The sequence below is a fragment of the Gambusia affinis genome, linkage group LG07 (genome assembly GCF_019740435.1).
Source record: "Gambusia affinis linkage group LG07, SWU_Gaff_1.0, whole genome shotgun sequence".
Classification (NCBI taxonomy): Eukaryota; Metazoa; Chordata; class Actinopteri; order Cyprinodontiformes; family Poeciliidae; genus Gambusia; species Gambusia affinis.
In genome coordinates, this window is record NC_057874.1 from 11,408,525 (window position 1) to 11,425,083 (window position 16,559).

Below are 16,559 nucleotides of genomic sequence, written 5' to 3' on the forward strand. Positions count from 1 at the left end.
ACTTTTAGGACAAGTGCCCAACTCAGGAGAGGCTTGTAAAGCTAATTCAGTGGGATAAAAATGGCAGTTCTGAGCTTGAGATCAGAATGGCACTTTACATTGTTGCTCTGTTTCTTCCACAAAACTAGAAAATGTGATCACATGAGCATGTCCAGCAACTTCCCCAAGGGGAACCATAAAGTTTATGAAGCCAAATATGAATTACATAACAGAAATGACTAAAAATCAGAGTGCTGTGAGGTTCAGGTAACTTCAGAGGACACTTGGATGAGCTCAAGATGAAAGACAGGACCTTTGAAGAAAAAAATGCTGCAGCTATTAAGAACAGCAGCACTTTCACATGGATTAGTTATGCTGGTAGAGGTGGCTACATCTGATCCACAATGCCACTGGCTATGTCCTTGGACTATTCTCAGCAGTACACAACAACAGATGAAGGACTTGTTGCAGTAGCTATTAACAGCCCTAATCATTTATGGCTCTGTGTGGGCAACTCAAAGAACTGTACAAGGCTGCTGAAATATTAAAGCCTTAGTAAACTAGAAAGGAAAAGCATGCAGGCACAAGTCTTTCTGCCAGTAAAACATACTGCAAGGAGGAAGTTGGTCCGACTCAGGAATAAAATTAACATTTTTCACACATTATGATAAATATAGGATTTAGGATGTTTGTCTAAATGGTACTTTAACCTGATGTTAACAGATGAACGTGTTAGAAACATTCAGACACATAAACGTATAAAAATGGGGAGCATTATGCATCGACGGGATGCCCCTTGAATAAATCCATGTGTGAAAATGTTATAAGTAAATGTCAATAGCTTTGTCAGGTCTGTCCTGAGGACGTGCAGCCCAGCGCATGGGCCACAGGACTCAGTTGTACCCTCACTCCCCTCCACTTCATCTATTCTTAATCTGCTTTACAGAGCTAATTTGCTCAAGCGATGAATTCAACACCATACAGGTGAAGGACTAAAAATAGATAAAAGGTGGAAAAGAGAAGTTGTACATAAACTGCCACAACATATCCAACCACACCTTTTTAAAACGTTTTGTTTCTGTGAAAAAGGGACATAAAAAAGGTTCATGAGTAGCCAAACTCATCACTTGTGTACTTTCACATGTATTTCAATGATAAAGGTAGATTTCTATATTGCAATTAATGGGATAAATATAAATTACTCCCCACCACATTCAGTGTGATCTTACCTCAATGTAGGAACCGAGTTCCGGATAAACCCTGTGAGCAGCCAGCACGTGGGACAGACTGGTAGTACAAGGGAAGGTGGTGGTCACAGCATGGCTCACTTCCGGTAGAGAAAACACCTTGAAGCCAAACTTCTCGTAAAGCTTCAGCAGCTCTTCGTCCGGTTTCTCTTCGCCCTCGCACAGCACACTGCCCACTATGTAGCGACATTTCTCTGGAAGAATCTGAAGGTATAAAAGGAGGGAAGTGTTTTGGTACTGTGTATTATTTTATTCTCATCTGAATTAAGTCATTGAACTAACTCCTTAGCCTGTCACCAAGGTATGCAAGAGCCTAAAACTTATGCAGTCATTTAAATCATATGTGCTTACATACAGTAAGACTCTAGTTGTCAAAGTCTTGAGTCGCCCTCACTTGTTCTCAAAAGCACACAAAGGCTGGTGGTTTTGTAATGCCAGCTGCACCCCAGACGTCTTACACTAATATGTTAATCATTATATAGTTGTTTAAAATATAAGTATGATGCTCTGCTTTCCTTTGCATTGTTATGGCTGCACCAAGCTTCTTGGACTTGCAAGTTACTTCCTGTCAACCGTGGCTTTCAAACTTCTGACAGTAACACGAGTGATCTCTATTCTGGGAGAACTGACGATATTGTGTAGTTCCAGTTTGTTTTTGGTAAATAAATATCTGGCCCAAACTGTGATTGTTGCGCTAGCGTTGTGCTAAATGCTGCACCAGCCTGAAGCTGTATCTTTGGAATTAAAAATAGAAGCCTTTTGATTTAAACATGTGGTGACGTAGCAACTTTTGTATCGTCGTGAGTGTCACTAGGCAGACGTCTGCCAGCTTTGGTGAACATCTTCCACCAGATGGCCAGTAGTCAGGTCACATATATAGTGGCTCAATTTGCGTCATTGCTGAAAATTCAAGTTGAAGAAAGAAATAGCCTCATAATCTTCCATCTCAATATGATGTAACTATGTTAAATTAGACAACTACTTTAGATTTTGTTATATATATATATATATTTATATATATATATATATATATATATATATTTATATATATATATATAAATCTCTTATTGGCCCAGTCTCAACAGTCAATAAACATAAATTATTAGTATCCCCACCATCTCAACACTTTTACTGGACCAACAACATTTATTTATTTATTTTTTTTAAATACTGGATTAGGACAGCGCTCCTGAGACCAGCAGAGCTTGTTTGTCTCTCTTGGTGCTACTTAAAGAGAGCAAACACAAGCTGGCAGTGAGGCCTGATCTCGCTCACTTAAAGGTAACTCTGCCAACTTTATGTCTGTTAACGTGCCCACGTGTCTGCATGCAGATGTGATGGAGGCAGAACAGTCGCCGAGCTGGTTGTCAGTCAGAAACGGATCTGACAGAGAATTTCCCACTTGCGTCGACTCGGAGACAGTTTCTGTCTAACAGCCACAGATGGAGAGTGGGAGCTGTTGTTACAAGAGCACTTTTTGTCGCTGTGCTTCATGTTCTAGCCCACTACTTTCTAGATTCTGCGACATCATTTTAAATGTCTGAGTTTGTGCGTGTCTAAAACATAAAAAAATATATATATAGAAAAAAAATCAAGAGGTTAAATGTGATAAACATAATAAAGGCATGTTTAGTTTTCAATCGGTTGAATCAAAACTGAAAAAGATACATAAAGTAACACAGTAACTCTAAAAAAGCAACTCTTATCAGACGTTGGCATCGAGAGCAGCAAAAATCCATCCAGTTTGCCAAGATCTTATTGGCATGCAGAATGTTAATGCCTGCCACTTCAAGTATAATAGTCCACCAAATATTGAATCAGTTGGGATTGCAGCATTACACACTTTGATGATATGATTCAATAAACTATACAGCTCTAATTTTATTTCATTTCAACCTGTAAGTCAAGCAAGAGAGCTTGAGTTTCTGTTGCCCGGGAATGGGTTAAGACCGGCCTGCTGCGGGTTTCTGGTCTGTGACCGGAGCAGTCTGTGGAAGGATGGCACAAAGTGGGCACAGATGGGAGCCAGCCACACTCATCTTCATGTCCCTCCTCTCCCCCCCCATCATCCCTGCATAATTATCACATCTAACCTCAACACTCTCTCCCCCTTGCATCTCATTTCTCACATTCTGGGATATTTTTTGCCTCCACTCTGTTGCTGCGACACTGCACGGCTTTCATCGTCCTGTTTTGCTCTCACAGCAGCTCTAGAGTCGTAACTCAAACCTATTTGAACAATCCCGTCAGTGCCCTAAAAATCAGTGTTACATGCCTGACACCAGTGACTGACAACGTCTGTTTAATGTGAGAAAATCTGCCATCACCCGACACTGTACTCTACAGTGAGTCATAGAACAAAGATCACCTGCCGTTGACAGGGAGGGAGGTATACCCACATCTGTTTACAAAGAGGCCATGAGTCACTGCAAACAGAAGCAGCCGTGCAGCTGTGTTAGCATTGTCGGAATAAATTATCGCCACAATGCAACAAAATACAGATCTAAAGTGGCTTGCAGAGGTACTCGTACCACATATACATTTTTTAATGTTACAGCAACCTTCAGTGTATTTTGTTAGGATGTTACATGACAAACTACCAAGAGATAGAGCATAATTGTAAGGTGGAAAGAAAGAAATTCATGGTTTCATGTTTGGAAAAAAAATCTGAAAAGCTTCCATGCCCTTAATTCAATATGTTGTAGAGCTACATTTTGTTGGAGAACTACTGGAAGTTTTCCCCATTTATGTTTATGTTTAGGGTCACTGACACTGCTCAGCTCAAATCATTTAGTTTTCTTCCAGGCGTGCAGTATATGTAGCTCCATTCATATTCCTATCAACTCTGACCGGCTCACTCCTCCTGAGCTACGATGGGGCTTTAGATCTGCTACTCTGATTAATGCTCTCCTTGCCCGGCTGGTCAGATTGTGTGAATGGCTACTTCTTGGCAGTTGTATTATATTTCATTTTCACAGTGATAGATGGTATGTTCAAAGCTTAGGGTACTGTTTTATTCATAATTTCATCTTTGTGAATAAAACACAACCATTGGTCTTGGTATTCAATAATGTTCTAAAGAAACATTAGGCTTTCACAGAACATCTGGACCTAAACTTAAATTAATTTACACACGGACATATCTAATTTAATAATTAGGTGACACCTGACACTGTTTGTAGTGGATTTTAATTAGGATAGTCGGAGCAATAGGACTGAATGGACTGATGATTGTATGCATAAGTAACTTTCAAATGTTTGTTTTCCTTTTTTTATGCATTACTTTGTTTGTCTACCCCATGTCAAAATGAAACATGCTTGTTGTTGCAAATACATTTGCAACATTTCTGCTAGAAAGTGAGTTTACTTGATTTGCAGTCAACTTTCTTTTAATTGCGTTTTAAAAATTGATTAGTTCTGACTCCAATTTTACTTTTATCACCAGTGCAGTAAAAACGATAGCTGAACATCCTATGCTGACTGTTTTCTTAGTCTGATTTTCTTTGTTTCGACTCAGAGTGATTTATCTGCAGAGATTGTTCGGGATCCCCGCCTCTCTCCTACATGGATGCATCAAGTGGATTGGCCTGTCAGCAAGGCTTCTGCACAGAGCTACTCCCTGTCAACACTGGTGGTCTTTGATAAGACACAACAGCAAGTATCCAAACACAGAGAGGGATAAAACCTGTCCTCCCACAGTCCTTCCCTCCCTATCTTATATCTCCTGCTCTCCACTCTGATGGACTAGAGTGTGTTAGCCAAACCAGTAGTTCGCTAATGATATCATTCAGGCCTCTAGCTATCATTCACATCCCACACAGTGGCAAGTACAAACAGCCGCCCCGACTACATCTCATCTCTGCTTCCCTCTAGATAACACACCCCAGAGACAACAGACAATTAGGAGAGGGAGGAACATCACTCCGCGTACTTGACTTGTCTGGTCTTTTCGACCGCGGTTGTTTTGTTTGTCTGAAAACGCTGCAGCCACAAAAAGGCAGAAATTTGTTGGAGGCTGCTGTCCAAGCCCACAGAGTGGTGTTTTACAAAAAGGCAGTGGGTGATTTCATTTTTCACAGGTAGCTGAGGGAAGCCAACTGGGACTTATGTGGCTTGAGTGAGTGGCAGAACGTGCTAAATAATGGGAAGGCTGTGGTACTTTTACCTCAATAACCGAACACTGACGTGTTGTGTTTCTCAGCAAGGCTGTCAAAAAAGCTGATTCATATAACGAGACCTTTTAAGCACCTCAAAGTGAACAGTAAAGAAGAACGCAATGAAGACTGCATAAACTTTAAGGTGGCTCTGTAACACAAATGAAACCTTTTCCACTTCTTACTAATTCCCTCAAGCCAAGTCTTCTGGGACTTGTTGGAAGAAAAGTAATTTAAAAGCAATTTTTTTGCTTCAGGCTATTAATGTGCCTTCGGATGGATACACAGAGAAGAAATACATGGCAGAGAAACAAGTTATTATTAGGTGACAAATAATGAGGATTTATTCCCTTCATCCATTCTGCTCTCAGGCCAACGTTGTATTTTCTTCCTGGTCATATTTTTTTAGCTTGTTTGCAACTTTAGGTCAGCTTAAGGAAGGCAGAGGTTGAAATGCCAATAGGCTGCCATAGAAATAAGACACTCATTAAAACAGAAACTCCAAGTAACACCTGAAGATGGATTAGAAGTTTGGGAAATCCCAACTCTCCTGTAATCACACATCCTCACCAAACAGGATCACCAGTATGCAAACATTTTCAAAAATTAGCTCCAACAACTCTAACGTATTAGTACTATGAAATATGACCAGGAAGAAAATACAATGCTGGCCTGAGAGAATAATGGATGACGGGAATTAATTCTTATTATTGGTCCCATAATAATAACTTGCTTAAAAGTCCATTTAATGAAATGCCAGAAAAAGTGCCTGAGTGACCCTCTTTTTTTGCCTGTATGGATCCTAGGAATACAATACTGCCCCTCCCCCACCTGCTACTGTTCACTGACGAGGTACCCTAAATAACACCAACCATCATTCATGTCACTGACAGAAGTTTGAAAGCCAAGTCCATGAAGCCAGCTAGCATGCTTACCAGTAGGTTATTTATTGGAAGTTTTGTGATAAATAAATGTAAATTAAGATAAGTTATCAGTTCATACACATGATGAAAATACTTAAGATGTATTATTCTTACCAAACTGAAGGACTTTGACACCCTTTCTAAATCCTCCTTGGTTTAACCTTGCTAGACTGGCATCAGAGAGACAAACATATATGGTTATCGCTTCCTGAGTAAGAAAAATGGTTGTTTTTCATCCAATGCATAATGTATCTCCTTTAGCTAAAAATACTCTTACAAAGAAGAGATGCAATGCAAGCCCCAATATGTTCGATTTATGTGATAAGAGGAAGATGAATTTATGAGATACTGAAAAGGCAAAGCATTAGTGTTTCTTCTGGAGCTTTTTTTTATATTGCTTGGCTTGGAATGAGCTGCGTCTGTTCACAGTAGTTTTTATTTAAAGAATATGCAAAAGCCATAACATTTGAAATCAAGTTGCAGAGAGAAAAAAATGATTAAAATAAAGTGTTTATAGGGATAGAAGTTAACTGCATACTATTTAAGGGAAATAAAATCTTAGACTGCGCAAAATTTCTCTTTCAGTTTTAATTTCAATCCATCATGTTAAACAGTAAGAGCCAAAACATTTCAAAGGAGAGATGCTCTTTGCGCCATATTTTCAGAAAATGACCTTCTTTGCCTCCATGTTTGCAAATAAACAAGGAGGCTCGTTTTATAATTGCTGCACAAAACCAGTGATCCTGTTCATTTACCACATATTAAGTTAATGAAAAAATAATGGCTTCAAATGAATGTGAAAATTAAATGAAAGCTTTCTCTAACTAAATATCAATATGCCATCATTATAAAATAGCCCTTAGAGTATCCAAATCAAATTACATCTGCTGTTATGAGGTGACATGCCCTGAAAGTCAGTGGAAGTCTATTTTTCTGGCTTGCTTTTACCAAGTACAGCTCGGTCCCTTTAGGCTGCGCTCAGACTGAGCTGGTAATTACACGTGGCATCCTGGGAGTTCTGACATGTATAATTACTGGTGAAGATAAGCAGGCTGCTGGAGGCAGGACACAGTTTTCCCTCCGCCACAGTTGTGGAGATGGTTTACCACTTCTTGGCCAGCTGGACACTGTGGCACTCCTCCAGCCAGATGTCGCAGAGCAGGGAGCTAATATGTGGGTGAACAAAATCTTCCATGTCCCGACGGGCGTGCCTCGTTTCTGTGAGTCTCTTTTCCTATGATGAATATTCTGCTTCAATAACCTGAGCGTCACAGGCTAACAAGCTAAGACTGTTGCTACGAGACATTTAAACAGAGAAAACTGATGGGCGTGCCGTGGTGGCGTAGGGGATAGCGCCATGTTATCCCATGTTTGGAGGCCTTGAGTCCTCGACGCGGCTGTCTGGGGTTCGACTCCCGGACCCGACGATACTTGCCGCATGTCTTCTCCCTCTCCTGTCAGCCTACTTTCATGTAGAGCCCACAAAAGATCCCCTGGAGGGGTTAAAAAAAGTAAAAAATACCATGTGATAAAATGTTTTTCTTTTAATGAACCTATCTTTCTGATCAACTCTGCCAAGCCCACAGCAGCATCGGTATGTACTGTAACCCCACTGATAAATTTATTACTTAAACCCGGCTAGTTCCAGGTTGCACCCACTTTGACCCACAGAACTCTCTTAATTCTTTGGGGTTGTAATTTCAAGGAGGTCTCAAAGACAATTAGTAGAGATTTTGATTCATTTTGACAAGTTAGCATCAGGCCGAGTCAACCAATCTCCTGGCTGAACATCCACGATGGGAATATCATGTTCCACAAAACAGGGTTCCCCCCAGAAAAAGTACTTAGCCCAGTGGTCTGGGTGCTAGGGCAGTTCAGCTGCCCACCATGGTGTTGTTTTAAAAAATGTTAAAAGTCAGCTGGAAACTTATATGCTCTCACATCTGTCTCACTGCATGCTCAAAACAAGCCTTTGTAGTTGCACTTTGAGCAAGTCGAGGCTTTTATACTTGAGCCATACCTTGGAGAAGCACTCACCGAAAAAACAACCTTCATAAGGGGATCATATACAAGTGAAGCAGCTCTGCAAGAACGCCTCCCAAATAGATCATTTTGAATGAAAGGTGGTGCATCTGATCTGCGCTGAGTCACAAAAATTCAGAGAAGCGCTGAAAGACTGTAAGAAAACAGTGGTGTTCTCCCCAAGTCTTGCACCCAGTTTAATACTTTAACTAAACCTATCTGTGGCATCACTGATCGGTGTATAAAAACATCGTTTTATTATAAACAAGCAGCGCTTAGCCTAGGGGAAAAAGGGGCAACTCAAGCCAGGTGGCCCAGAAATATTCTGCAGTTTGGAAATCCTTCAAAGTTGCAAAAGGTTATAGTGTGGAAACCAAAGAAGTCCCACTCCTCTCTAATTAAGACAATAGGGTTTTAAATTTTAGTTAGCAAACTATAAGTAGCCTGTGTTTGAGGCAGCTAAATGCATGTTCCTTTAGAGTAGACAGAAGAGCTAATTAATGAAGTAGCCAGAACAAACAACAGGAAGTTCTGATCTCCTGCAATTTAGCAGGAGGATGTTTCAGAATTTTTTTAAGTATATGTGTAAAAATATACAATGCAAAGTAAATGTCAATAGTAACATTTTTACAGCTGTAATAATAAAGGTTATATTATTTCAACAGAAGTAGGAATTTTCAGAAAGAATCTTATCCCAGCCTTTGCCTACTCTGTACATGTGAAAAAAGTGCTTTATTACAGAGAGAAATATATCGCCTGAGCACAGTCTTGCATAACATTGACTTAAAAACCTGTGGGACTGCACTCCAGAGCATCAGTGTATTTATTTCTCATTTTATATCCCATTTTAAAAGCGGCACCTTCTTACCGTGAGCCTCCCTTTCATGTTGCTGCTGTCGACAGACAGACAAGCAGCGGTAAAATGGTAGTAAATTTTACCGGGGAGTGGAGGGATGCTCGGCGCTCTGATCTGAAATTCCGATTGATGAGCAGGATCACTCCAAGGCTCCCAAGGTGGATGAGAATACTGCCATTTTCACACCGCGGCCATCCTCCGCCGCATTTCTACACCTTCCCTCGTTTCTCACTGCCACTCCCAAACACGTCTGTAAATTTCCACCTCGACCGTGTCATGAAGGGAACATGAGTGGCTCGGCATGAGGACAGCGGGTAGGGAGAGTCTGACGTATCTTCCGCACAGATCATTCATAGTTTAAAAAAAAACTCCATCAACTCAGATATGCGGCCTGTTACTCCCACAAGATCAATGAAACGTGTGTGTTTGAATTTCACCTCTCTAATGCTTTATTAGGTTATTTTTCCTGGTTCAAAGCCAATCATCTGAACATTATGCGATGCACACACTTCATTTTCTTCTGGAAATTTCTCACACAAACAGGCAACACACATTAAGATTCTTCACTTTCTGCAAGACAACAAAGAGCTAAAACTGAGAAACCACAAATTAGTTTTTTTTTGTCCTTACTCTTGTGATTGCTTGACAAGTTAGCCAGCCTACTAAGTCGCTGTATTTGTAAAATCTTCGTGAAAAGGTGCTTTATAACAGCTACAGGCCTTTATGCAAACACAAACAGCATGGAGAAATAAGATGAATGCAATCTTTGCATCAACATCACAACAGATCAGTAAACTAATCAAACCATTCTGGAACATCACAAAAAGCCACACATACAGTGAAATGGATTCAGACAGTGTATTAAAAGCACACTCTCTAATGGGTTAATGTGGGTTAGCTTTAATACTTAATCTTCAGGACTGGCACCCATTAGCTTTCATCATACTCATTAGATAAAGACTTTACATCTGGAATAATAGATAACTGGAAATGAACTGCAGATAATCACATGGATCAAGAGTCAGAACTCAGATGAAGACCACTGAATTAGGGCAGCAGTCATCAGCTGCTTAGCCAAGAACTAAATTCAGTTTTATTTCGATTGGATGAAACTGGCTGATGAATGAGACCCATTTTCTTTGCCATTATAACAAATTACATTCAAAGATATATGATTTGGAGGATGCCCCTGCTTCCTGCATAAACTCAACCAGAAGTGCCAATGATGCCATCTAGTGTCCACAGGTCCCACCAGCTTGCAGTTGTCAACTTAGAAAACAATTATGAGAGAATAGATGTGGGACAAAATGTATTCCTGCCATTCTTTTGCCGATATGCTGTGTTAGTCTCGTAGCAACAAAGCCCAGCAAATTGTAGCCCAAAAGTTCAAGTTTGCTTTAATCTATTACACAATTCTTCAAAGGAGGATTTTAGAATACAACCAATACTTGAAACACAATCTTGCAGCTCCTTCAGGGCTCTTGATGGCCTCCATGCTGCCTCTCTGCCCAGTTTCAATCTTGATTTAATTTTTATTTTTGAGTAGATGGTAGAATCAGTTGAATAACCTGAAGGATAACATGAAAAGCCCACTTAAAACAATGGTTTCCAGCATGCTCAATGATACAAAAATAAATAAATAAATCTGTTGCTTCAAATTTCCTCTAGTTATTGACTCTCTTGTGTAAAATGCCACTTGGACAACTTCACTTTATTCAAGTTCACTAGACCTGATGGAAGATGAAACCTCAAGTAAATGTTGAACCTCTTTTCTGAGAAAGATTTGAAATTAAACTGTGTATATTAGTTAATACAGTGACATAGCACCAAAATGACAAAGTGCCCTCTTTATGTTCTTATTGAGTATGCACTTTTTCCTTTTTGTTCTTCCTGTTTATACAAAAAAAAAAAAAGTTCTTAACATTTCTGATTTGAGAAATTTCTCAAATCAGAAATTTCACTGATTTGAGATTTCAACACGATGGCACAGCGGCAAAACAGTTACAGTTTCTAAATCGAATCTTTCAGGAGTTCACCTCAAGACGCATTTTGATCGCATTGGTTTAACTTTGAGAAGCACGGATGAAAATCAAAATCTTTATGGGAGAATTCCCATAAAGTTCTGCAACATAAAACCAGCAATTACTGTAAGGAAGGAATTTCATCTCCAAGCCAAAGCTCCGCTCCATCGAGCCTCTCAGTTTCACTTTGTTTTCATTGTAGGTGGTGAGTGTTTTGAATGTTACAAAACAAAGGGAACATCATATAATTAAGGTGTTAGACATTTCATGAGCTTTAATCCCTCAGACGTTGCTTAAACCTGCAATAACGTGCAGAAGTGTTATACAATCAGATTTATGCGATGGTAATTTACACAGAAAACTGTGAAAGCTTTTGCTGCTTGGCCTCCCAGACTAGACAGTCCACGTAAAGGATCATTTACACTCACAGGAGCAAAAAAGTCATGAGGCAGGCACAGTCCTCCAGCTCTCCAAAAACAGCAGAAAACCTTCCTAAGCTCGCATTGCCTCAGTTTTCCACTGGAATGACTCAGAGCCAGCAGTCCGACAAAAAGCCGTGACTTAAAACAGGACAGAGAGCTGGTGGGTGTTAGCAGAAAAAACAAACACCGTCTGGTCAGCGTGCCACAGTCGCTGAAGATCACAAACTTAAGGCTCGGCGTCGGTAGCTGAGCCTGAATAAACATTTCCAGTCAGACTCTGAACCGATCCGTCTGTCGATTGTCCACAGAACAGACTGACGGGTTGGCTGTTTGGACAAATGTCTTCAATTTCCCATGTTGTCTACCATACGATCTAACCCTCCCAGCTATAAAAAAAAAACAACAACTAATGACTCATGCTACTTAAAGTATAAAAGTTTGTCTAGTTATTCTTTCCTTTTCAGTCAGCTGTTTATTGTTTGGGTGGACGCTCCACCCACATGATCCAGGATGTCAGACATTCTCCTCTAACCAGCAGCTGTTGTGAGGACATTTCTTGTTGACTGAAAACACAACTAGTGAAGAGAGTAGGAAACAACCACAGACCGCAGCTATGCAAAACGTGGTTTGCAGACCGGTTACACCTGTACAGTAAGACTCACGATCAAAACGCCCAAAACAGTGGTCAGAGATCTCTTAAATGACCACATCTCATGTTCTCATTTGGAGTCTTGCTTGCATTTTTAAGCTAAGAGACAGGCACGTTGCAGAAAAAGGTCTGGAGCTGCAGATGAGCGAACGAGGGGGAAAAAAATAAAAAATATCAACAGTGCAACGTGGCAACTGAACAGCTGACTGCTTTCCTCATTCAGGCCCAGTTCCGTAAAAAGACAGCCTGCACGTTATTCCCTTGAGCAATACACACACAACTACATCTCCTTTTATGTTTGCACTGCTCACTACACAGACACAATCATTTTTAATCATTAGAAAGTGACATATTGTTACAATTAAATGGTTAGTCGACGACAAACACGGATTTACAATCTTCTCAAAAATTTACTTCAGAAAAAATCCTTTACAGCACAGAAAGAACCTCTTTAAAAGTTGTTTTAAAGTAATTTTGGATAACTTCAATTTGCAGTTTTAGATTGTGGATTATTTAAGTTTTCCCTTAACACACATAACAGTCCACTGGATGTAACACAAGCCCACACTGCATACTAAAGCCCAGGATTTGTACCAGTTGTCACCTTTGTACTAGCTAGTAAATAGTAACTTCAGTACATCATGTAAGCAATTAACTTCGGCTTAGATTTTCAGAATATACAACATGTAAAAGGCATGGGAAAAAACAAACAATGTCTTTAAAATTAAAATGTTCCACCAGAAAACACTATAATAGCGCTGAAGTGCTTAACATCATACTTGTTTTATTCCCACTGAGGTTCTTAAGTTATTAGCGAGGGATTTTCTCACAGATTACTCAGAGACTCGTTTATTGAATTGTTTATTATTTACAACGTTAGAAAAAATTATTTATTAGATTTTTATGACCATATTTTGTTTTACATGTCAGTAAAATTAAATATAAAAAAAAGCTTGCCTGATATTCTTTTAATTAACGGGGAAAAAAACTTTCATTCATGTAAATGTGGCTGTAATCATTTCTTTCAGTTTTCTTTTATCTCCCCTTTGCTAGATAAAATAGTTTATTTTGTGAACCAAGTTACTAAATACCTTGTATATTGTTACACTTTTCAAATGTCTAAAAATCTATAACAACAATTCAAGGAAGTTTTATTGAACATACTGAAGTTTTTTTTAATTAAAGATTTACACGATTCAGGTATTTTCTCCACTATTATGCACTTTGATAACGTATCTTTAATTTAAATTAAAAAATCTGATAAAAGTTTGAGACAAAAGCTTGGAGTCGGGATGAATGGGAATAATCTTGTAATTCTTTAATTCTCTGTTGAACAATCTTTCTACTATGTGTCCTTAGAAAATAAAAGTCAAATTTGGTATTGAAGCCCAAAAACGAAAATATCAATTCTCTTGATATTTCTGACAATATACCTCACTCAAATATCAAATTGAGGGTTTAACCTAAGTTGTGATTTCTGTGACCACTTACCATCATATATTTTTAGAATATGAACATGCATATTGATGCAGATATTTGTTAATATATATGCACACTCCTAAAATCTAAAATCCAAAACTTGTTGAATGGACATGTTAGTTCCAAAATGATGCAACTTTCTCAACACCAAACGTCTGACTATTATGCAAGTCAAAGAGACCGTATCTCCATAACTTTACCAACTTATCAGTACACAGAGTACACTGTGTTTTACAGTTATGTCATGGGGTCAAGTACAGTTAAAATGCAGTGTATGGGCTCCGAGGCCCTGGGGGTCTCACCTTTTTGGGGTCATCGTAGAAAATCCCGATGGACCTGAGCTTGGGGCCGATGCTGTAGGTCTCCGTGAAGGCTGCACCGCTGTCTTTGTAAGAGCCCTGCTTGAACTTATAGGCGACAGTGACATTCCTAATCGGAGGGGCTCCCGTTTTAATGACCACCTCCGATAGGAGCCCCGAGTACACCAGCAGCCCACCGACAGTCAGCACCAAACACAGCAGGAGAAAGAGTATCAGGAGCAGCAGAACTGAATCGGACATGGTGCAGCTGAAGTCAGTCAGGGCAAATCTGAACCGTTCCCTCCAGACACACGGTAACAGAGAAAGTCCAAACAACACAGAGAAGCGCTGTAGTTTCCGTTAAAAACGACGCAGTGGAGACTGTTACCAGCATATAAACAAAACAGAAAGCTAAAGCACTGCGCTGGAAGTCTGGAAGGACCGTTCGGTCAAGGTATTTCCCCAAACAGTGAAGCACGCTTCCCGGATGGTCCATTGTTGCTAGTTCAGAAGGGGAGAATTGCTAATATAAGAAATATAAAGCTAATTTCCCCTCTTAAATTCCACCAATAAATTACAAAGCATTTATATTAGTGACAAAAAAACCGTGGAATTCCCGTTGATAAAATTAATTACTAAACAGAAAGACGACACCAAAAGGTTTAAAAAGCACAAAACCCCCCTATTTAACTGACTGTGGTGCAACCCAGGCGGTCATTAGGGAACGAGCTGTGAAAAGCGACAAAATTTAGTTTTGGTTTTTTTGTTGTTGTTTTTTTACCTCTTCACTACGAAGGATTTGTCAAATATTTATGTAATAATTTGACTAAAACTGTAAATAATAATTTCAAAAATGTTTTTGGTATAAATATATTTGGATAGACTTATAAGATTATTGCAATGCGATTTATTAAATACACAATTAAGTTATATGTATAATAAAATTTTAAAATATTTCATTTATCCTAAAAGGAAATTAAATGCTGTAACTCATATTCAAGTATCTTCAAAGAGTCGTTGTGGATGGTGATGCTGTGGGCAGGAAGGATCTCCGGTAGCAGTCAGTCTTCCATCGAATCTGAGTAGGCCTCTTAATGAAGACAGTCTCATAACTGTCATAACATTCCTGGGCAGCGGAGACTATATCCCACAGTAGCCTATTCTGGATGAAACCATCATTTGTTTTTCAGTATTGTACAAAAATTCATCCAGATGCACAACATCCAAATCTAGCAAATTAAAACTTTTTTATTATATTTCTAAATTAGATATATTTACTACTGTATTTATTATTTTATATGTGTGTGCTGCAGTTGACCATAAAATAACTGAACCTGTCAGTATGTTTTGTCAAATAGATCCAAAAATTTTATAGATTTACTTGCACAGGAGTTTAACTGAGGACCAGTCACCTTGTTGGACTCCTGACTGACCAAATCACAAGATTGTAATTAAGTGACTTCTGATTTTACTTAGCAATCTAATGGGATAAATACTAATGAATACAAATGACCACCTCACTATTGAGAATTATCTCTCCTGATCAATGAACCAAAGCCAGGATGTGCTGCAACACAATAATTAGATAGATCTGCTTTCAACATAAAATTAAGTAGCAATAAATAACTTGATCAGAAATTTTAAGTTTCAAGTAATAAGCATATATGTAATGAAAGATTATATTTTAAATAAACATTTTATGTGGTTAAAGTAAACAATTATATTAAATTTTGAAGTAAACATTTAATGTAACAAGCTAACCAGATGAAAGAGCTCATCTTTAAACATTTAATGTGTAATTAAACAGTTCAGAGTAAACAATAAAGGTGACAACTAAATGTTATGAAATAGATCACACTTTAAGTAAACATTTTTTGTATTTAACATATTTTAGGTAAGAAGTGAACATGTAATAAAATAGATCCTGAATTGTATGTAATTGAATATCACAGGTAACAAATGTGATGATCATCTGAGGTAATACATTTTACGAAAATGTAAAAAAAATGTATTTTTTAAATCTAAAATTAGTTAAATAAAAAAAGGAGTCAACGTGTAATAAAGATGATCTATTCTCTACAGTCTAGTAGAATAATTTCACACTGATTTTGAGTTAATGGGGCACGATTTGAAAACATATTATTTAATATTAAAATTATTTATCCATCCATTTTCTTACACCCTTCTCCCTAGTGGGGTCGGGAGGTGCTGGTGCCTCTCCAGCTAACGTCCCGGGCGAGCGGCGGGTTTCACCCTGGACGGGTCGCCAGTCAGTCACTTAAAATTTTAAGAGGATAGAGTGCCTCGTGTAATAGTACGACAACTCGTTCAGAAACCTTTAATAGCTGTCGTTTTTATTTTCTCACTCGATTAAAAGCTACTTAAAAGTTAAAACTTTACTTATATTTAAATATAGCCTCGTTTAATTGCTCTTTTCTGGCAGAATGTATAAAAATGTTAGATCATGTTAGTCAAGACTGCTCAGTTTCAAAGAAAGTAATAGTATAT

At 38.7% G+C, this 16,559-nt stretch overlaps 1 protein-coding gene across 1 annotated transcript in view; it reads right to left on the reverse strand.

Annotated features, from left to right (window-relative positions):
* tex264a (testis expressed 264, ER-phagy receptor a) overlaps window positions 1-14,548 on the reverse strand; it is a 72,110-nt gene extending 57,562 nt beyond the window's left edge. The window contains exons 1-2 of the mRNA XM_044122146.1: window positions 14,055-14,548; window positions 1,209-1,430 (exon numbers count right to left, since the gene is read on the reverse strand). Of these exons, the coding sequence (XP_043978081.1) occupies window positions 1,209-1,430; window positions 14,055-14,312 (480 nt within the window). The 5' untranslated portion in view covers window positions 14,313-14,548. The remainder of the gene's footprint in view (window positions 1-1,208; window positions 1,431-14,054) is intronic.
* Window positions 14,549-16,559: the final 2,011 nt, after the last annotated feature.